The sequence below is a fragment of the Apodemus sylvaticus genome, chromosome 11 (assembly GCF_947179515.1).
Source record: "Apodemus sylvaticus chromosome 11, mApoSyl1.1, whole genome shotgun sequence".
Taxonomy (NCBI): Eukaryota; Metazoa; Chordata; class Mammalia; order Rodentia; family Muridae; genus Apodemus; species Apodemus sylvaticus.
In genome coordinates, this window is record NC_067482.1 from 101,456,088 (window position 1) to 101,480,134 (window position 24,047).

Here is a 24,047-nt window from a genome sequence, read left to right on the forward strand (position 1 = left end):
CAAGTGGGACTATAAAATATGCCCATTTGAAATAGATTTTGGCATGTAAGTTTTAAATAAAACCACAAATAATGCTATTTCATACTGAATAAATGCAAGAGGTTCCTTTGCGCACTAACAGCATATTTCGCTCTGATAGACTTGTTTGCTGGTTGGATGAGAAATGTATAACTCCACTTCTAATTTTTGACTCAGCTGCCAAGAAGTTCAGAGCCAAATTCAGTGCTCAGTTTAGTGATTCTCATCCCAGCTGCCCCATACATCAGTCTGCCTTGGTAGAGGGTGAGAAAGGTGGGGTATTAAATTACCTCACTTCATACGGTGGACTGCTTCAAACCATGAGAATCATGGTGCACAAATCAAAGGAAACACTAGCTATCCTGACATAAGTAAACTTTCCTTTTCTTTTCAGATACATTTTGTATGCTTTGCTTTCCCATCATAGGATGTGGGCTCAGGGAGGGCTTTTTGCTGTTGTCTGCATGAGTCATGTGCAAAGGGCAAGGCACTCTCCATCCAAGCAACTCCAAACAGCCTACTGACCGGCAGGTCCTACCCTTATGTTGGTGGTGAGGATTAGAGTAGAGGAATCATGTAAGGTGCAGAATATGCAGGGGAGGGTCCCTAGTGGATTGTAGATGGTAAAAGAACTCCAAGTGTGCTTCCTTACCTTTCTAGGGGTTGGGAGAAGTAACCAGATCTATCCGCATGAGTACTTGCTTCTGTTCCTGTGACAGTACTGCATGGTTCTTTGATTTTACCAGGGGGACAGGATATTTCTATCCTCACTTGACAAACGCATACAATCCTGGCCTTCAGGGCAGGGAGTGGATCTGTCTGTATTCCCAGAGTTTATTCCAAGGTAATAGCACTAAGACCCCTCCACCCAGCACTCACCGCGGCTGCCAGCCTGCTCCGCAGCGCTGTGGGCGGCCGGCTGGCTTCCTGCTCCTCTTTTCCTGTTGCTCTGGCCTCGCTGCAGACTTTCTTAGTGAGCTTAGCTGGGAACTCATTGGCTGGTTTCCTTGTAGCCTTTGGTGAATCAACCTGTTGGTATGGAGTAACAAGATATAAGGAAATGAAAACTATGACATTATGACAATAAACTATGACATTAAAAAAACCACACACTCATATTCAGATTCTTTAAAAACCTAAGCTGGCTAACAATGAGCTGAGAAAGAAAGGAAAACCAAAAGCAACAATGCCTATCATGGAAACAAACGCAACACCTAGCAAGACCCAGATCCTTCCTCCTCTAGGGGAGGGAAAGACCAGTTAAAGTCAGTGCCGCTGATACACACATGCTATAAAAATTATCTCTACAGAAAACTTGCTTACAATGAAAATTGAATTTTTATGGAGCATTGTCACATTTTCAAACTGCATGCGACTTCATTATTAACCTTTGCTGTGAGTAGAACCAGTTATCATTGTAGCTTAAGTTCCTATTAATTAAGATCTTATTTTCCTATTGTTGAAGAGAGGCTAATTGATGTGAAAGTATACAGGAGCCTAAGATGTTGCATACATAGCGTGCAGGTAGTTTAACCTCTGTGCATGTTGCCTGGCAGCAGGTACTAATACCAGAGGTCAACGTCATGACAAGCTCAGTCTCTCAGGCTTCCTTTGCACACTGTGGTGTTATCTGGGGAATGGCTGACTCAATAACCTTGAGTAGACACAGGACTAGAGGGCAGATCCTACAACGCAGGTGGAGCACTGAAAGCCAACGAAGGTCCTTGAGTGAAGTGTTTGTACAGCAGCTTCACAATTCTAGCAGCTCAAAGTGCTGTCGCCTTTCTCCCTGGGTTAAATGGAGAGCAGGACACAGGAACAGCAGAAGGCGAAATAATGGAGTAGCCAGTGCCAAAATAGAGAATAAATTATGCTGGCTGGGCAAATAGAGTCTTAATTTGCAGTCTCTCAATTTCCAGTTCCTATTGCCAAGTATGTTCATTCCTTCTCTTTGAAATAGGCTGGTGCTCTGAAGGCGGGCTCAGTTGTCACAACACGCCTTTCCTCCCACCTCCTCCCGGATCTCAGCATCTGAATGAATGGCAAAACCACTGCCTTTCACTAACCTGCAGATTGGGAATGTTTCCCAATCACTTGGAGTTTAACTGTTTTTCACCCTCCCTCTAAGTCCACTGGGAAATTTGATGGGACCTATGAGCCGCAAGCGAGCCGCCCTCCCTGTCATCAGCTGGGTAAGAAATGCAGACTTGTTATTTATTTAATGGTGTAAAATGAGGGTCCCCACACTTGTTTCACCCCCCTGCAACACTGGTATAGCAGTCATTATGAAACCTTCTCTGGATTAGTTGAAGGTTTTTCCCTTCCATCTTTATTGAGACACAATCAACATGAATATTTAAGTTGTCTGCTATGATATTTTGAAATTCTCACATTGTAAAATACCATGAATAAGTCCATATATTTATCACATCTGTGTGTATAGTGGGGTAAGAATATGACATCTATTTTCTTAGTAAATTTCAAGCACATGGCTCAGAATTAAGTATACCTGTCATGTTGTAGAATAGACTTCTGTAAGTCGCAACTGAAATGTTTCGGTCTTTAACCAACTCCCCCCCTCCAGACTTCTGGTCTCCACCCTTCTACTTTGCAGTGTCTCCATGCATTAGATTCCACATCTGAGGTACAGCCATGCAGTGTCTGGACCAGTTGGCCATGTTTTACTGGGTATTAACGAAAAGAGGGGAGTTCTTTCTTTTCTACAGCTAATGACTTTTCTTACCCAGTGCATTATTTTTATCCGTTTGTCAGTGCATACTTCTTTCCCTACTATAAATAATTCTAGAATAATAATATATTCAGGCCTCTGTGATGAGATTTCATTGCTTCTGGCTAAGCATTCAGAACTGTGGACATCGACATCGGGTTGTATGGACTGTTGTTATTTGCAATCACTGAGGACTTTTAGTCTGTCCTGTGTACTAAGCATTAGCGGTATCAGTTTTCCCTCCAGAACCTCTGACCTGCGAACAGGATTGGGCATAATAGATCTTATCACATATGAGGCTTCCTGGAAGAGATGGTGCCCTGTGGATCTGGTCATTGACCAGACAATTGAGCTGCAATGCCATGGACACTTCTATCTAATTAGCAAAATGCTTCATAACACTAAGAGAAAGATGGGATGAGTAAATTCTTAATTTTAAACAGAGTGGAGCTTTCTTATTTACAAGTATATGAAAAGAAATACAAAACACTCCTGGCATCTCAGAATATCAAAAAGGCACTACCCAAATATGCATCACTTTCAAGGAAACTCACTACTTAAATAAGATAGTATTTTGATTAATTTTCCAATGTAACCTTACACTGTTCTATAAAACAGGAACACTTTATACTCCTAAACATTGATAATAAAGTCTCCCAGCCATGGATTTGTGATCCATTCCTCTCATATAGAAAACAACAGGAAGACAAGCTCAGAGAATTCTTTGAAGAATTAAAGTTCCTCCTTGAAGCTTTGTACCCCAGCAATATATATTCCTCCTTGACTTGCTGAGCCTTGGGTTCAGGCTGAGAAAAGGACCCATATTTTTCTGTGTGCGATGAGGGAAACTGGAACCTTCAAACTGACCCACAGATTTCTTTCTGCCTTGACATGGGCAATTCATTGGACTTCCTGCTTCTCAAGGAAGAGGCTTGGTCACTGAAATATGACCCAGAGAAAGAGGCAGGGCTGTACCCTGAGGTTCTGTGGTTGGGTTTACACTCTAAGAACCCTGGAGCTGAAACCGACTTAGGCAGCGGCAAGCACTGGAGAGATGTGGTTTCATTCACTGACTTTGAAAGAGTAAGCTACAGAGGCTGGGAGGTGGGGGGAAGCACAATGGTAGCCTGCCTGCTAAGGCAGATGTCAATCCAAACCTAACATTATGAAAAAGACGCTTCTGTGAGTGGCATGAGCAAGTGTGGGGCCATCTAGACCAGGAACCTTGTAACCAGACCAGCCTGGCCCTGCAAGTGAAGGCTATGCTTTTCAGGAATAATAAAACAATGGCATCTCTGCTATGTTGGAAAAAAATTCATTTCCAGTTTAGCTCCAGAGAAAAATGCCAGTGTGCTGTAAATGTTCACCACACTCATTCAAACATCTATTAGTAAAATACCTCACTTTCCTTTGCACAATCAATGCTATGAATTCACGGAAATTCTTATACTAGTGTGCTACTAAGTCAAACAAATTTTACTAAGAATGTTACATTTTAAAACTTTCTTTTAGAATTAACCAATATGCTGAAAATTAAATATCTATAATATTTTCCTTTGAATAATAAAAGGTAGAAAACATGGATCTGAATATGTGTGCTTTGTCAGGTACATATACTGATATTTCTAACTATCTATCAAGGAATACTAATTTGTTCACTACCCCATCACATAGCAGCAGCAGCAAGGTGTGCTGAGTGACTGAGAAAGAGGCTGGCACTTGGAAGTGAAAATTTGTAGCCACCATGTGGACAGTCCTTGGCTCGTACAATTCTGTTGGAGTCATCTGCAGATGCCGTCCTGTGTGCTCCCTTCAGCAGAGCTGAGGACAGGGCAGTTATGACAGCAAAAGGCCAACATCTGCTAGATTGATTTTTTTATAGCATTAATCAAAATCTGCAAACCGTAGAACTTAAAATTAAGATTCAACTTACCCACATATACTCAAACTACATTTTTGATATATTTAAAGATATATGTGCACATAAAATAGAACAGAAATAAAATCATTAATTAAATATTAATTAAATAGTGGAATATCTTCCTGCCTACATATCCAGGCTCATCACATTGATAACAGAAATTAAGATTTTAAAGTAACTATTTGATTTTAAGTAGTATTAAAATCAAAGTGGTCTAATCAAAAGGAACAAAACATTTTTAATGAAACCTCATTGGAAAATGTTCTATATTGTGTTATTTTCTGCTTAAAAATGGTTTCACAGCAAATCCTCTTTGACTTGGAGAACCAAACACTGTGGAGATAATGATTGGCATTTTATACCAGAAGATATAGTAGTTTTTAAATGCTTTCTTTTACATTTTAGTTATGTTTATGAAATTGAAAACTATAAAAAAAAAGAGGGGGTGGTGAAAATCTTCTTAAATCTTAAGTACTGACCATGACTGTGAGGGGCACAATGTCAGGGAAATGCTGTTTGTTTTGTTGGAAAAGTCATAGAAATACAAAAGTCAATACAACTGTTAAAATAAGTCTCCATAATTACCAGGATCAAAATCCAGTGGCTTTTCATTAAACATGAACTTTTGTTCTGCCTCCTGTAACATGTAAACAGTACTGACAATTGGTTTGTGAGGCACTTGCTACAATAAAATGTAATTGTGTCACGAGAGAAAGGTGACAATCATGGGATCATGAAAAAATTACATATTCTCACTGCTAGTTAATTAGCCATGCAAACCCTCCTCAAACAGATATTCTCTTCTATTAGGAATGATTACTGTGCAGGCCTGCAGATGTCAATACCACAGCCATTCAAATACTTCTTTTCCTACTAATTGAAGGTTGTAAAGCTCTTGTGCCAAGGTTTTGCTTCCAAAGAGCTAATTTATGACTAGAAGGATATTTTATGTCTTCAGTTGCAGCAGCTACAAAATTCAGCAAATCAGAACCATCTGTGCACTGAGACTTGACTCACCATTCTCCAGCAGCCACATTAGCCTGCATCCTGCATTCTTGGCTCAAGAGCACTTGTGATGATCCAAAGTTCACAAGGAAAGTTAGAAGGGAATGGCATTCTAACCCTAACTTGTACCTCCAGCAGAAGAGAACGCCTTCCACATACATGCGTGTGTGCATGCATTTACTATTGGAGAGCTTCAAGTGAGAGTTACAACCTTGTCTGTGTAATACTGTTGTTAATCACAGATTTGGGTTTCTACCATCCTCTTCTGAGAATCCTTGGACTTTATAATTGTTTGCTTTATGAATTACCTTTTTTAAAAGTTGATATGAGGTCATTTATTCAAAGAAGCACAATAAAGGAATAGCAATTCAATAACAACTTTGCTAAGAAAATTATTCCTTCTATAAACCGAAAGGTCAACAGATATATATCAATACTCTCTAAGACTATTATCATGCTCCATGTTATGGTGAAACTGGGAGGTAAAGCCCAGGGTCCAGTGCTGAGAGAAAGCCTGAAGAAGCCCACGAGAGGCTCCGGGTCAAGGCCAAGTGGCCTTTACCTCACTCGTTCCTAGTAATCCATGCACAAGGTCATCGGTGATGGCTTCATTCCTTATCAACACACAGTAGGAACAGATCCCATTCTAAGAGACAACACACTAGAGTAATGTTCATGTTTCTTAGTGCTGGATTAACAGAAATAAGAATTAATGTAGCAAGCAAGTCACTTTTGCCCTGAGATATCTCCACGGATGCACTTTCACAGAGTGAGATCGGCAAGAGCACAGGGACTGCGTTATACTTACTTTTTGATGGGTTGGAGTCCACACATTGGACCTCTGTCCTTCAGTGGAAAATACCAGTGGCCCTGAAGGTACACCACCTGGATTCAATATTTTCTTGAGCTTCTGATAGTCAGGTTTTTCATCATAAGCTAAATTATGAACATACATCAAGTACTTGACGAGTTCACCTGTGAAGTACCAAGTTTTTATGTGTCACTCATAATTGGGAAGATTTATCATAAGTCATCTTTCTGCTACCCGCTTTCCTTTAAAACACACTAACCCTACCTGACTGAACAAAAAAATAAACAAGTCTATAAAAAGCATTTAAAATAATGTAAAATAAATATTTTTAATAACTGGCATGACTCGCTGGCAGTGGGATAAACTGGCAACGCTGGCATGCTTAGAGTGGGCTTATGACAGGAGGAAGCCCCTGCACAGTTATGGAGCACAACTACTAATGGCTATCAGAACTGCAGCCCTCCATACGCTTCAGACATCTCTCAGGTTGAGCATTTAAATATTCACTCAAAAACAAACGGTCCTCATTATAAATCTAACTTCAAAGGGAAAATTCATTGCAGGTTTCACATACAGGTTTCATTTTACTGTTCTATGAGGATGCTTAGGCATGAGCATGGTTCCCGTTCTTAGTCATGGCCGGCGTTAACAAGGGAGGAGTCTTCCCTTGAGTTCTTTACATCACAGTATCCCAGTGCACCCTGCTATTTTTGATTTTAGGTCAGTAGGATGAAGAGTTACATAGTAACTTCTTGTCCTAGTGTCTGAGTTAGTGCTTAGCACATGTGAGGCCTTGGGTTCAAAATCCATCACTAAAGTACATAAAAGCTCACTAGTTTTTAAAAAGGAACACAATTAGTAATAAAAAGGCATAGTGTTGCACTTAAATGTCTTTTCTCTGTAGTTTTTGTTTCAAAAGGGTCGTGGTAAAATCATATTTTAATTTGCTTATACTTATATATGATTTTATCCTTTAAAAACTTACTACTGACCCAGATAGGAGTAACTCATTCTTTCTCCTTTAGGTGCTTATATTCCACAGTCAGAAAGTTGGGGCAGCTCTGTGAGCTGAGGAGGAACCTCTAACACTGTCCTCTCCTCATGTCCTCCCTCCATTCAAAGAGACGTAAGAGGCACTGCGTCTCACTCTCTAGAACAAAAAAAACCTGAAAGTAATAGTCACATCCTTTCTTTCCGCTAAAACCAGGGTGATCTTTTTATTTTTAAGTGTGTACGTGTATATGTGTGTATACACACAAGTACATTCACACAGGCATGTGAGGAGCATAGGAGGTCAAAAGAGGGCCTCAGTTCCCCTAGCACTGGAGTTACAAGGACTGTGACCTCCAATGTGGGTACTGAAAATTAAATACTAGTCCTCTACAAAAGCAGTAAACCTTCTTACTAGCTGAGCTATGTCTCCAGCCCACCCAAAGTGACCATTCTATACCAGTTAGAATGATCTAGAAATCTAGATCTAGAATGATCTAGAAATGAAGAGCTAATGTGGTTAAGATGAGAGCACTTGGCTTTGTTGTTATTTGTTTTGTGTTTTTAACAATCTAGCAATTAGACAACTTACTTTCTCCTTTTTTGTTGTCTAACTTAAGAGACATATCAAGCTCTGTTAAATGACACCAAGCCTACCAGATCACTGGCAGCCAGCTCCTGTTTGAGAACATAAGTTAACTGACATTTGCTGGTATCTCTCTGGGAGCTACCAATCCAATTCCTATACAAATATTCAACAATGCCTTTTTCTGGGACATATTCTGCTGATTTTCAGTCTTATAATAGCTGGTAAGCTAAGGTTCATATGAACTACAAGTTCGTTTAATCAGAAGATCCCAAATTGAGAATAGAACTGAGTTTGTTGGGAAGAAATGTCTGTCAAAAGACAAAGGCAAACTCCCAGCATAGCACCAACTGAGCATCGCTACACAAAAACCTGTGGGCACCAGTGTGGTACAAGTCAGGCTCAGGAGGCCCAAAGGGAGACTGAGAATTTATTATCATGAGCCTCAGGCTCCAAGGGTTTTGATGAAGCACTGATGTAAACATTGTCCCTTCCACAATCTGGGCTTATTCCATTAAGTTTCCTCTTTGATTGACTTGTGAATTTCCAGAACTACTAAACAATACACAGAGTATCATGGAATTACTACACTACTGAGTTATCTGCTTTTTTGGATAGCAACACATTAAGCATCCTCACTGACTACCAGTTCAAGACATAAAAAACTTCAGAAGCTACCCCAGGATTTGGACATACATGTTGAAAACTTCTTGAGTGCTGTATATGCGTGTGTGTATGTGTGTATGTATATGTATATATCTGCAAACCAGCTTATTTGCAAGATTGTGTTGGTTCTATGTTCTCTAAAGAAAATGCCCTATTAAACATTTTGTGCTCTAAGCACTGAAATCTGTTTCATCATTACTAGCATAGAGGAAGTTCATGGTGTGAAAATGAGGAATCAGGTGTAACTCAGCACTAGTTTTCTGCTTGTCTAAAATTCTGGACATAGACTGGCTCACAAGCATCCACCTTATACAGTCTGAGGCATCTAAGACTTCTTTTCTAGATCTGAGCCGAAAGGACAAGTAAGTTGGGGGTGCATATAATTTTAAGAGGAAATGATATGTCTGACCCATCATGCTTTGTCGCGCTGAGGAAATATACTCTCGGATGTGGTGAGAAGGCTAGACGGAGGAGACCCGTGGCGGTGTGAGCAAGCTCGTTAATGTGATAACAGAATAAAGCAAACAACAACCAAACGTGCAATTTTCAGCTTGTTCCTTCTGCTAGAAGAGAAATGTCACAGAAAAGGGAAGCCTGGCACCCACGGGGACTTAGGACATGGCGGTGGGAGCAGGCTGGGTTGATTTCTTTGGTCCACAGGTGAAGCTGGGCACTGAATATAGGGCTGAGACGACATTTCTACTGTTCTCCTCACACATGTGAGACTTCACTGCAGAGCCGTGTGCACGTGCTCTCGCACAAGTCAGCAAAAGGCTAACATTAACATTCGTTCTGCTGAGCTGCCCCAGTGGAGGAGAAGTCTGACAGGCACGTGAGCTCACTCTTTTCTATAGACAAGCAACTTCATGCTCAGGTCACTGTGTGAGTCATAGGTGCGTATAAAAATGACAGGACTGGGAGCCAGGTCTGTTTACCATTCATACTGATAATGATGCCAAAGAACTTAGAAAAAGTCCTGTGCAAACTTGAAGGAAAAAACTGATTGTAACATACACTGCTACATGCCAAAATTAGGTGATTTTTCTTATCTAAAATGTTTTGTTGGCTGATGGGTATAATGTCACCCAGGTGTAAATAGCATTCAAGCATGCAGTGATTATGTTCTTCAAGTATACTAACTCAAAACAGTCTTTTTATAGGTTGACTTTATCTCTGTTCAAAAATATCTTAATCCTAAAAATACTAGTTGCTATTGAATAACCTATGAACAATTCTCAAAATATAAACCTAAAACTATGAAAAAACAAGCAAAGAACCCATGAGAGCTAGGCAGTCTCTGGAGCACCTATGTTTTGGCTCTAATGTCAAAGATGGCTTAGGCATCTTCTTTAGCAAACTCTCCATGATCCTGAAGCTTTAGCCTGTGGCAATGGGAATAGGTAACTGTAACAGCCACAGAGCGGCTACTGTGATAACTCGTGGATCAAGAGAGGTTTTATCATCCAACTTACTGCAACTGCTTCCAGAAGGAGCCCACTTAAGCACCGACTCCGGGAGTTCGTCCAGCAGGCTAAACAAAAAACAGACAGCACACAGTGAGTGTCTTCAGCCCAGTCTCCCCGTTTCAGACAGAACATAAAACTCTGATTCTGTGTTGACAGGACACAAGTGTGCCCTCTTTGTACCCAACTGTAATGGATGGGAGGATCAGCAAAATGGGAGAGGGTATTGCTTAGTTCCTATTGGCCAGTTTTACAGTTGTAACAACCTAGAGACCAAGCAATGTAGAAACATGGGCTATTTAACTCTAAGTGTACACAATTGACTGTAGAGTGCTTACTATAATGTTTCCTAAAGAAGAATAAAAACTACATAAATCTTAGGTATGGATGGGGAAGTCTTTTATTCCTCTTATATTTAGAGGTATGAGAGTCTCTGCGGATGTTGCAACAGGCAGCAAAAGGATCTACTAAGTAGTGAGAATGGAAAGTTGGTTCCCACTGACTTTATCAACCTGGATCAAAACTTGGAAGAGTCTAATGCCAGGGGTCTCCTGTCAGTGCATCTGAGCACAGTAGAATTCGGGGGACAGCTTTCTAGGTAATGATCATTTCAACTCTAGATGCAGAATAAATCCCAGGGCGGGACTACCTAGAAACTCCTTTGTAAAGTACATGTGTCCTTTGTAAAGTACTTTGAAGGTGGGGTCTATAGCTAAATTGCCTAGAATTTAGTGTGGTCTCTGAGATAGCACTGACATCAGTAGGCCATAAAATACATGTGACAACCTCCCTAAGGATGAGTTCTACCAACTGGGAACCAACAGATAAAGGCCTAGAGAGAGAGAATCTGGGATAAATATTCTGGGGCCTTTGGAGGAGGTTTACTTCCACAGGTAGCAAAGGTTAGCATGTTAACAATATCCACTCTCACCTTTCTGGGTGGGAAAATAGACATGTTTTCTCCTCCACTGAGGAGAGTCCACTGTGTCTTTATCAGTACTGGTCTCTAGTGACCTGTGGCCACAAATGCCTTGGTGTCTCTGTGTAGTCATTTTCAACATGTATTGATCACTCAAAAGGGATGATTTTTAGTACTCTGTGTGCATTTTTTTTTTTTGCCCTGGCAAGAGTTTATATAACCCAGTGGTTAAATAAGTTAACAAGAAATATCAATACAACAAACACCTGGTAAATGCTTTCCAGTATTTGGTGTTAAATAAATATCACTCTCTTAATTTACTGTAGCAAAAATATATAAAGCCTCAACTAAAATTATAGATAAAGTGAATGATTCACAGAGAAACACAAGCAGAAAAGCAGAAGTACATGTAGTGATGTCAAGTGACTCATGACAGTAGGAACAGATGGACATGGAGCTGTGGCCAAACGTGCCATCCTGCCTCACAATACACCTTCACAGGCAAATGAAGGAGCACTAATTACACAGGAAATCTGAAGTTTTAAAATTTTGATACATAATATAGTAGCTCTACTAGTATTTGGATTTATATTGCTAATCAAATAAAAAACGAAGATGGTAACATACTTAAAGTCAAAGTGATATTTCACTTATTGAAACCCTATTTTATGTAGTACCCTTTTACTGTACATGAATACATGTGGACATATTCACTAGTTATCAAAATGAAGGCATCTGTATACATGTAGATACAAGACTAAAACAAACCATTTATTAGTCTTATAAAAGAAAGCCCATCAGTGATTGTTAGGTTAAAATGCTGGCCTTTAACTGAAGTACACTACATAAATTAGTTAAACTGAGCTCACAAAGTGTGTACAATAACTGCTTATGGGAGCGTTGATGCCCGTGTGTTCTCTTGGCTGCACTGTGGAGAGTGCCAGTTACACAAAGACTAAAATGAGCAAAACTCATCAGAGTCCCAGCTGGGTCGGACTTGCAAAAATATGTCAGGGACTAGGGTGGTGAAGATTCCGAGTGCAAGATCTGTACATGTCAGTTTGCAGAGCTCTGCCATTTCTAGCATCAGCCCAGACCTGTGTCCTGGGCACAGATCCTACAGTGAATGTAAGTGTGGTGGCTGCATCTCTCCTCCCAGCACTTGGGAGGCTGAGACAGGAAGATCACGAGGGTGAAACTATCATGGGCTACAGAGGGAGATCCAGTATTTAAATCTAAGATTGATTTATCTGGCTGAGCTTCTCTTGGTGTCTGTTTTCATTATCTAATTACTAAAAACCCCACTGCCTTGCTGCACAGCAGTCTCTCCATAGATAACTACTTCAGCCTTTCTTAGAATGTGAGGAAAAGCTGCCCGCTCTGTGCCTTGGGCCAGCTGACCAGTGATTTGTAAAACACACTTTCTTCTAAAACTGACCTCCTTGTGCTAACAGAATCAAGGTAATAAACTTCGAATGTAGACTATATTTGAAAGGTTTATGTGGCTGCAAGTATGTTTCATATAAATAGTTCATGTAAAGGTTTTCTTTGTTTCTACCTCAAGAAAGAAAAAAAAAAGTGCTTTTGGAGACAGGAATATGAGGTATGCTGTTCTCACCTGAGAAATGCAAGCCCTCCTCTCCCACCACACCGTGCTCCTTTGCACAGTGGATATCGATCACACCAAAACCAGACTACTTCCATACCAGGTCCACACTACTTTACAAACAGTCCATCTTGAAAACACCTCCACAGGAAATAGAAAAATAGCACATTGTAAAATAGATATTTTTATGTCTTCATGATTCTTGATTTTAAAAAGTATTTTTGAAGCTGCTGACATTTGTTTGTTTCCATTGTGGCCGAGGGGCAATTATCTAAGTCCTTTCTAGTCCCTGCTGTTGGTCCTACTGCGCTATGGGGCAGGGTGCTGGAGAATCCCTACTTGGTTTTAGCAGTCTGGACAGCCACAGGGTCCTCCACGTTTGTTTCCCAAGGCAGCTTCCCACAGAGCCAGCGCAGCATGCAGTAACCCAGGATCTCAAGATCGCTCCTCCTGGAAGGGGCTGCAGCGAGGGGCGGGGGGGATAAGAAAGTTCGTGAGAAATAGAGAAATCTTTGAGTGAGCTCCCACTGATGAACTACGAAAAAGCCAAATGGGCAGAGCGCCATGTTTACTCAGCTGGAGCGGCATTAACCGGCTGGGCCTTTGGCTCGGTCCGCAGACAGGCAGCGACTTGCTGCAGAAGTAAGGGTCACTTTCTTCACCTCCTCCAACTTCATCTTTCCTTAGTCTAGCCTGTCATCTGAACTTGATCCCATGGCCTCTGACATGATCCAGGCAACCCATAACCCGGCACCAACACGTTCTCAAAGAGCCAAGCAGTAAAACAAAGAAAGAAATGTCTGCAGCTAAATTGCTAACACATGTCCAGGGAAGTCCATGGGGTCTGCCGCGGTCACGCTGAGACCCTCGGAGCGCAGACTAAACACTGACGGCCTTTCCTATTCGGTCACACCAGTGGTTGCACTTGAAGCCAGAAGAATATGACAAAACTGCCATCTAGTGTGCAGTCTTTAAAACCAGGCCCAAGGCAACCTGCAGTTCTGTGCAAGAACCACAACCGTGGGCTCAGTTCCCAAGTGCTACACACATCATGTTCAGATATAGGAAACTCTACACAAAAATACCAGTCTTGAGTCTGAAAGCCGAAGGTGAGGCAAAGGGGGCAATGTGGTCCAGAAGTGGAGAAGAAAGTTCTAAAGCCAAATAGAGACTTATTGTAAGAAGGCTTTTCTTAAAACCTAGTAAAAGAACATGATCAGATCCCAGAAAATATCATAATTAACAAACTCTTAAATGCTGTGGACTAATTTCATCTCAATTTGACATCTTTTTCTCCCAAGTACCTTATAACAAAAGACAGTGAGAGCTAAGACGTTAAATTCAACTGACACTTGGTAATAAGTCATTGAATTAATGACCAACACGCTTAGTGAATGCCTATAAAATAAAGTCATTTTACAAGCATTCCATGCTGTTATAAAAACAATAAGGTAGTATTTGTATTTACTCTACTACTTGAACGTTCATCTGCACAGGGGTGTATACTATCCTGACCAATATGTGGCTGTTAAAGCTGTTGTAAACAGGTATCCCATTTCATTGTCCTTAATGAAAGAAACTCTAAAAAGTCACTGAGTAAACTGGGCCTTTAATTTATAAAGGCATCCACTAAGAACAATTGTGCCACCACATTTGCAGCTGCTCTGGGTCACCATACATAAGTTGTTATAAAAGCACAGTGCATGGTTACCCTTACACAAACTTGAGCTTAACTGCCATTCGAGTACTGGGCTATTAAAGGCCCTGCAATCCAGTAGAAGGTCAGGCCCATGGGTGTTTTTTATTTTGTTTTGTTTTGTGAGTGCATGGGCTTCAACAATTTCCTTATGCAGGATTTGGTGCTCTAGTATTAAAATGAAAACAGTCTCTACCACGCTGTTGTGCAATTATTTCTTTGGTGATAAATCTCCCATTAATAATGGAATGGTTCCATTTGTACAGATGTGTGCACAAGTCCCTTTTCTATTACAGGAATTCCTGAGTAGCATCAATTAGAAAAAGTCACATCCTTTGCTGTTCAAAAAAAGATATGCCAACATGTGTTTGGGGGATACTGGTTACACACAAGAGAAGAGAAAAATAAACCAATGTGAATGAATGAATGTGGAATGAACTGTCCCAGGGACTCCAGCCACCCCAGCTGAAGGACACGGCTGAAACCAATATTTCATAAACTGATCTTCATGTAAAATAGGCCTTTGAGAGTTGAGATCACTTCACTATTATAGGTCAGTCTTATCTAATTAAATATATTATCAAATTTTTGGTCTTCCACTATATGCTCAGTTAATCAGTATGGTATACAAACATTTTACCAGTGCTCTCAGTGTTACAGAAACATTTATAGTGTTGAACAGAATCGTCATATGTTCCTAGTCTAAGAAGCATGACAAAAGCATCAAAAATGTTTCTAGTATGTCTCTCTGGGTGCAACTCGATCCTAGAGAGACACAAACTCTTGACCTGCTTTAGGGAAATGAAATTCTTTTATGTCCGCAATCCAGCTACTACACAGAGAATAATAGTAATGCTTGTTAACTCAAAATCAATAGTTGAGGAGAAACTATTAGAAGTGTCTGGGAACAATAAGGGTGACAGTGGTAGAACACATGCCTTACAGGTGCAAAGATTCTTAGTTTCCTCTCCAGCACAGAATAACCATTTGAAACATTTTAGGGATAGTAGAGATGGCTTGGTGATTAAGACTACTTGTTATTCTAGCAGAGCAAGGATTGGTTCCCAGCATCTATATGGGGCTCACACACATCTGTTCCAGGGGGTCTACCACTATCTTCTGGCATCTGCAGGCACCAGGCATACACACAATGCATATACATGCCTGCAGGTAAAACATGCATACACATGAAATAAAAATAATTTACTTGAAATTGAAAATATTTTAAATCTAAAAGTTGCTTATTTCATTGTAAACTTTCCCAGTTCATTGAAAATGCTAACTGAACCAAGACATGAAAAGAGGCCCAGATGGGGAGCCCACGAAGCAGGGCTGGAACGCCATCCCTGGCGCGGTCCGGCCCTGGCTCTGCGGCTCAATGATGCAGACCGTCTCTTCGCCGTAATACACTGCATTCACTCAGAAAGAAAGCGTATTATGAATTATTCTCTCTTGAAAACATGTTTGCATGATTCAGTGAAGTACATAAGGTTCTCAGTTGCACTTCATAACTAACACTATCATTACTTGTAGGTCTTCATGCAGATGATTCCCAACTACTCAAACTTTTACTTTCTGTTTGGCAATTTTTCTATCTCAACTTTCTTAAATTAGTTTCCAAATACTATTTAGCATCTAATGTTATTGTGCATAGTAGCACGAAGCAAGGCAAATTACTCTGTTCACTGAGTATGTTGTTTGCAATTGCTCAACATTTCCAAGTGATAAAATATTGTCAAGTATAACAATAATAAAAAAAATAGGCACAGGTGGGGACTCAAGTTCTATTTCAGAAAAAAAAATAGTTCCCAGAAATAGCTGACTCTAGAATTCATAATTAAATAAAACAACTATGTGATTTATGAAGAACAGCCACTGCACCACACACTGGAGGACTGCATTATTACTTTTTAATCAGTTCAGCACTGTCAGTATTACTAATCACATTGGTAATAAGAAAACAGCGGTGCAAAAGGTTAAATGAAGTACTTCCTATCAGAGAGCAAGCCTGACAAAGCAACCCTGGGGAATGACGGAAGTACACGCTCTGTCTACTGATGGCCGCCATCCTCAGTTTAAAACCATCCAATTGATATTATCTCAGTACTTTTCAGGCAGGAGCTACAGGATACAGACCTGACCTAAAACACAAAAAGACCCTGTGCAATGAAGAAGTAGGTGGCAGATCCCGTCCTCACTGGATCACAGACAACATTCTCCGTGTAACCATCCTTTCTGAAAAGCGCCGTCCCCATCGTTCCAATATGATAACTGAGCCTCTAGTAACAATATTGGTTTGTAACATAATAGTCTAGCTAATCTGGTATATATTCATCAGAAAGGTCACACTAGAGATCTAGTATGCACTCTAAAGTAGAATAAAGGTAAAAAGAGAAGAATGAAAGTGTGTTAGTTGCATCTGGGCAGTGTAGGCAGGGTTTCTAGTTTCATTTTTTATAATATTATGGAAGACAAAGAAGATACAAGATTTAATAGGAAATAAAGCAAACTTGAAAACACTTGCTTCCAGTTGACAAGATGTGCCTAACATATTATTATGTTTGTCTGAAATTATGAGAAAATAGAAATGTTTGAACAGGAGGATAACCTGAGGAGGTCGTGACTAACAACAGGAAACATGGATAGTTTTTTTAGGCTTCTAGCTGTTGAGTGTGCTGTTGAATATTTTGTCAACTCAAATGTACAAAGAACAAGAAAATATTACAGTGGTTCTTGTTTTGATTTGAGAGTCACGTGTCCATCAGACTTCTCTACTAGGTCTGGTGGTAGACAGAGGAGCTTCTGCGGCATGTGTCCCATGGGGTAGGGATAGGGGCGTAATCCTGAGGGTTTGACCCCTTTGGCACATTAATAATATAATGCTAGAACTGGGTAAGGCGTAGGGAGCCAGCTGTCCTGAAGGAAGCAGCCACTGAGTAGCCATTGGCTGAGGAGGCATGCACAGCTACTCCTCCGTTGTCAGCTCCTCCTCTTCTGCTCACTGGACACCAGCCATGCTGAGTTCCTGTGCTACAAGATCCCACTCCAACAAAGTGCCGCTTCACAACTCACCCAGTGTCAAGGAAGCTGAAGACCACACCTGGAACCTTTAAGAACTGTAAACTAACACACATCTTTCTTCTATAGATATATTATTCCATCATTTTGTCATAGCAAAGTAAAGTCTGACTGATGTCCTACCACTTGTTATGATTCCAAAAGCGGTCAAAGGCAAGTAGAGTGCAAAGTATCATATTCTAAATAAATGAGAAACTTCTTAGTACCTTTTACATTCTAAGTCTTCATGTGTATGTGCGTGTGTGTGTGTGTGTGTGTGTGTGTGTGTGTGTGATGTAGAGCGATTAGGAAAAGTTATTCAATAAAGCAAGGAGGCCTTACATTTAGGTATTAGGCATTTTATCTTTCTAACCAAACAGTTCAATTAAAAGCCAAGAAATATTACAACTTAAAGAGACATGTATAAATGTCAAAGTGTGTGAGTGAGATGTCTCAGTGAGCGAATGTGCTTGCCGCTCAGTTTGAGGACCTGAGTTTGAGCCCTGATGTCCATGTGGTAGAGGAAAGAGTGAGATCTGTCACACTTTGTCTAATGTCTACACCTGGGCCACACTACCCCATCCACCCAAAAATCAAATGCTAAAAAAAGGGCAGATGCCACATAGAATCAATGACTTCATCATTTTTCCATGTTAACTAAAGACAAGATATTAACAGTACAGTTTTCTGACTTTTGGGAAATATTGGGCAATGTCAATATTTAATAGTATTGCTTAATATCCTGTAATAGAAACATGAGTTTGGTCCTTTGACTTAGTTGTAGAATCTAAGTTGTGGGCCCTGTGCCATCTCACCAGTTCATTACATGAAAAGACATTCTCAGTTTCCTTTACATGTATTCTGTAAGTCAGAGTCCTGAAACAAAGTGAAACCATGCAAAAAGCACCACAAGACTTGGATTCCATGGCAAAAATATTTTTAAAGCATGGAACATATTTTCTTTGACACTGGATATCTTATATAACCAAACAGACATTTAAAATGCAATTTAGATATAATATTTTATGGTCATCAATGATGCCAAATTAGAACAGGTATTACATACTCAATGCCCAGGTCTGAAGTGTTTAAGAAAGCTCGCTCTGTTAAATGCAGTCTGTCTCTAGAGAAATTAGGTATTGACTGCATGCCTCAGTGAGTAGAAAAATCTACAAAAATCCATATTACACATTGATCCAAATATTGCTTCTTAACATTACTAAGAATGCAACAAATTCTAAAACAGTGTCTTTGACATACATATAATTCTCTTTAATTATCTTGCAACAAGAACAAAGTATGTCAGTGCTCGTACATGCCGGTTTTTATGGAGCGAAAAATTAATAATGAAGAACAAGCCCTGATGCCCTTACTCTAGGTTTACACTGAAGGAAGGGAGCTAGCGGCAGAACCTACCCCGAGGTCACACAGAGTACTGAGCTTAGCAGAGCAGCTGCCATGTTTAGACGGCACAGAACTCGTCTGCACTCCCGGAATTACCTTCTTTCCAGTCATCCTTTTGCCCTTCTATCTCATCTTGGGATGGCCCTCTGCACAGCTTTTGGGTTTTCGTGAGCTTCTTAGTAGCACACCTGGCCTATTCTTTGTTTCCCTTTTATCCACACTCCCGCTACGTGCATTAGAAAATGCGGAGCGAAGAGGCCTAACTGGACCATCAGACGTTATGTGCTCAGTGTCTACATGAATTAGAAAAATATTTTTCTGATCTTAAAACACACAGTGGCTGTGCTAATAGCTAACATATGAATATTTATAGATCTTATTTTCTCCATTTGCCTGTAGGATTTGAACCTTTTTGTCCTAAATACAGCTAAATGATTAGTTCCTTTCTAACAAAATTCTAAGATGAAATGCTTTATTTTGCAAAATTCAAAGGGAAATATAAGGAACAAATATTATTAATACAAGTGAGAATATCCAATTTTTCATTTCTATACTAGAAGCAATATACATACATTTAGCAAATACATGTATATGTGTCAAAATACATATCTGTATGTCTATGTGAACATACAGATATGTATTTATAAAAATGTTAACTTGCTAAATGCATGAAAGAAATTTACTGTTTCAAAAAAAAAAAGCTGGCCCATCTGTGATAAAATGAATGCTTATTCAAGTACAAGACTTCCCTGCAAATATCAAAACAGTTCACCTGGCTCTGTCCTGAATATTTCTTTCAGGACACAGCACCATCTCTATGATCATGCTGAGTCGAATCTTTTCCCCAAGACCCACACTGGTGAAATCTATGTGTGCCATGCAATGCATACCATGTTTGGGAAGAGGAAAGTTTGAGAACAAACAGAAATTATATTAAATATTTTGTGAAGACGAAAAGCACTACGCAAAATTAACTAAAGGACATTCAGAAATAATGCCTTTCAAACTCTGGTTAAAACAACACACAGCCCACTCTCCTCCTCCTCCTCCTCCTCCTCCTCCTCCTCCTCCTCCTCCTCCTCCTCCTCCTCCTCCAGTTAAATGGTCCATTCCACAGAATCAGCAATAGAACATTAGTAACAATGCTTGAGAATCTGTTTGGTAAGTTTCCAGGTATAGCACTAGGTAAGGAATCGGTTTTTATCTCTGAAGATTCTATTTTATATCATAAGTTAGTTTGACATAAGTTCTTCCTCGCATTAAGCAAGAGAGAACAAGGTTACAACGCACCACTGCCTGGGCTGGAGATGACTTCATGGTTAAGGACATTTCCTACTCTTGCAGAGGATACAGGTTTGGTTCCCAGCATCCCAATGGTAGTTAATAGCCATCCAATCCCCAGGTCCCGGGAATTCTGACTTTTGTGGGCACCAGACATGCACATGGTGCACACAGTTACATGTACGCCAAACTCACATACACAAAGTAAAATAATAAATCTAAATAAACTGTTTAGAAAGTGCCACCATCAATCATCACTTTGTTTCCATATTTATTAATTTAACCAAAGCCAAGAAACATTTTTCCTTTAACTGTTAACTACATCATTACCAATGTAACTGATGAAAGTTAGACAATACTGATCTTTACTTGAGAAAGACAATGCTATGATTTCTTTTACTCTGTTTCAGAGTATAAAAGCTAACTTGCAATTCAGAAACTGTCTTGTGACAGTCTTCCTAGAAGAAGGTGGCACATGGTCAACACACTGGCTACATCTACTTGATGGACTTCCTTAAAAGACTGCGGGTTTTAATTGCTCTAGAAAATGATCAACACCCTCTGTATTACATGGTCAATGGTCCTTTTAATAGGAAAGGCAATAATATACAGTTGTTTGCACCAACTAAAACTCATTAGAAAGTATTAGTTTAGGGTAAGAGTTCAACAACCATTACCAGTGCACATGTCTAATTGATGTTCAGTGAAGATGATTTCTTTCAGAGCTATTTAAAAATTATCTATTTGCTTTACCATACCTGACAATACTTTTATAAACGAAGTTTGCAAAGAATATAATTTTGAAAGCCAAAGTTTTTTAATAATCGCCATTTTTTCACTAGTATAACATTAGAATTGACTTTTTGTCTTGCTGACAGAGCAACTAAGAAAGTACAGTTGCACCGAGTGTATTGATTGTGAGCAATGCAGCCGTCAGTGGGGCTCAGCTCCATATATTTTCAATATTGACCTCCTCCTTCCTTTTCCATGGCTTCCTGGGTTGGCTATTGGATTTGGACTGCAGAGTAATAAACAGCTAAGGTTTAATTAATGGTAAATGAATACAAGACATAGGTTATGACTTTAACTAATTAGGGAATTGTTGAATTAAGTCTGCCTTGGAATGCAAGGCAGTACAATCAATATCCAATAAAAGGGCTATGTATGTAATTTACCTGCAAATGTGTTTCCAATACCATCAAAGTGAGTTTAAATAAGTAAGATCTATGAAAGGCGACTGGGAGAGATTTCCCAAGCTAACACTTTGGGGTTCAGAGGGTACTGCTGCTGTTGAGTGAGAGAGTATCTCTCTCAAGGCTCTGAGAAGTCCACAAAGCAAACAAGACACTGCATAACCACCACTGCCTCTGATGCCCCGTCAGGACAGCCTAGCAGCCTCATATACCTATGACTCCTCACCCTGAAGAATGTCAGACTTTGCTCCTTTCTCAAGAGCACAAGCTTTTTCCAGTCACATGATTTCTGATTTCTGTCAGATATTTACTGGGCTAACAGGACTTCATCATTTTCCATAGAAATCTTCCCAGAGTGCTCACCCTGCAGCCTGAGCATGCAATGGTCTTCTCATGTAACAGCTTCAGTGCTCTTAACTCAAACATCCTTCTGAAATAAAAAAAACATGAACTAGAAAAGAGAGTCCTACCCACTCCTTTGTGTGCATCCAAACTTGTAAACTCTATTGTCCCATTATGGCCCTTTCTGGGATCTTCCTGATACTGTTTGTGGTTGCCATTGGGACAATATCTGTAGGAAAGTCCATAGTCTGCAAGATAAACCTGGAAGAGATGGAGAATAATAAATACTACTTTGTTTTCTGAAGATTTATAATTAAGTCTTAAGAAACTTGAGTTGTAGGCCAGTGAGGTGGCTCAGTGGGCAAAGCATTCGCCACCAAAAGGAAAGATATCTGAGACACACCTGCAACTCACATGGCAGAAGGAGAGTCACCTTCTGCAAGTTGTGTTCTGACCTCCTAACCTACACACACACACACACACACACACACACACACACACACACACACGGTGGTACAAGTAAGCACACACATGCACACAAATACACACACACATACACACCACAAAATAATCACTGAATTATACAGTTTAAATATGCTTTCAAAAGGAACTTGAAAGTTAAGAGAAACTTCAGACTTGAGATCACCTCCTCATTTAGCCTCATGACAGATGAAATATGCACTAGAAAGCAGGACAAGTAACTTTGTAACTTAAACCCTTGCTTAATCATCTGCTCAGACTGAACCTTGCTCCTGACTGCTTTCCCTTCCAGTAGCCATCTAGATTCCAGAAACCACCAAATACTTTTTTCATTTGTTTTCATATAGGTTACAAGGCTCTGCCTTTTAAGAACCCCTTTGTTGCCACATGCTAAGTACAGAGGGCAGGACAGATGAGTGTTCTTACATTCTCAAATGTTCTTACGGCAGGAACATTTTAAGTCTTTACCTGTAGGAGGCTAGCACTAGTGAGCAGCCTGCCAGAGGGAATAGTGTAAACACAAAGCAAGAAATAAAGAACCCTAAGCATCCTGGGGCTTGTAGTTGAGAATGGAGTATCAAGGTATGTCTGCTGGACATTCAGAGCAGCCCAGTCATTGCCAGCATTCTCCTTGGAAGCCACTCTGACTTGAACAGGCTCTCTAAGCAGAAACACAGACTGTTAGAATCAGAGAGTATTTCACACAAGTTTTCCTATGATTACTTCGGTGGGGAAGTGATTTTAGGGACACAGTATGCTCCAGATGAAGAACTGTTTGGCCACACATTTCTGTGACCAGAGGCAAAGCAGTGTTCCACAGATCAAAAATACATTTTACCACACCCACCAGACCTTACAAAAGAAATCAGTTTCAACTTAACAACATATTGCTTCATATGTATTTGTTTAACATTTAGTAATTTGTGCAATGTTTCAATGTAGTTTTAAGACAGTAGAATATTGTTGCGGGATACCTGGGTTCTTTCCAGTATCTGGCAATTATAAATAGGGCTGCCAACAGAAGAGTGGATGCAAAAAATGTGGTATATCTACACAATGGAGTACTATTCAGCCATTAGAAACAACGAATTCATGAAATTCTTAGGCAAATGGATGGAGCTAGAGAACATCATACTAAGTGAGGTAACCCAGACTCAAAAGGTGAATCATGGTATGCACTCACTAATAAGTGGTTATTAACCTAGAAAACTGGAATACCCAAAACATAATCCACACATCAAATGAGATACAAGAAGAAAAGAGGAGTGGCCCCTGGTTCTGGAAAGACTCAGTGAAACAGTATTCGGCAAAACCAGAACGGGGAAGTGGGAAGGGGTGGGAGGGAGGACAGGGGAAGAGAAGGGGGCTTATGGGACTTTCGGGGAGTGGGGGGCTAGAAAAGGGGAAATCATTTGAAATGTAAATAAATTATATCGAATAAAAAAAATTAAAAAAAAAAGAAGAAAAAAAAAGAGAGAGAGAGCAGCTGAGGCCCCCCCCCCCCCCTTTAATCCCAGCACTTGGGAGGCAGAGGCTGGTGGATTTCTGAGTTCGAGGCCAGCCTGGTCTACAGAGTGAGTTCCAGGAGAGCCAGGACTATACAGAGAAACCCTGGGGGCGGGGGGGGGGGGGGGGGGGGGGGGGGAAGAGACTGAGGTAAAATCTTCTAGGAAGTATTTTCTAAGAGCACAAAGAAGCTGTGTTCCAGAGATAGCCAAAGTTGTACCTCTTGCTGCAGCTGGACTTGGTACTGTGTAAGAGTCACCCAGGTGGTACTGGGTTTGAAGGCATGAAGGGGTCATGAAGAACAGCTGAGGCTTGGCACTGTGAGAAGCCATGGAAGGCCATTGGTGAAGGTGCAGCCTCAGTTACAGTTGACGG

At 40.3% G+C, this 24,047-nt stretch overlaps 1 protein-coding gene across 2 annotated transcripts in view; it reads right to left on the reverse strand.

Annotated features, from left to right (window-relative positions):
* Window positions 1–24,047, reverse strand: part of Vrk2 (VRK serine/threonine kinase 2) — a 143,111-nt gene that overhangs the window by 4,051 nt on the left and 115,013 nt on the right. For both annotated transcript variants that reach the window (XM_052199631.1, XM_052199630.1), the window contains exons 8-12: window positions 21,815–21,947; window positions 13,053–13,173; window positions 10,198–10,256; window positions 6,481–6,647; window positions 898–1,047 (exon numbers count right to left, since the gene is read on the reverse strand). In XM_052199631.1, coding sequence (XP_052055591.1) covers window positions 898–1,047; window positions 6,481–6,647; window positions 10,198–10,256; window positions 13,053–13,173; window positions 21,815–21,947 — 630 coding nt within the window. The remainder of the gene's footprint in view (window positions 1–897; window positions 1,048–6,480; window positions 6,648–10,197; window positions 10,257–13,052; window positions 13,174–21,814; window positions 21,948–24,047) is intronic.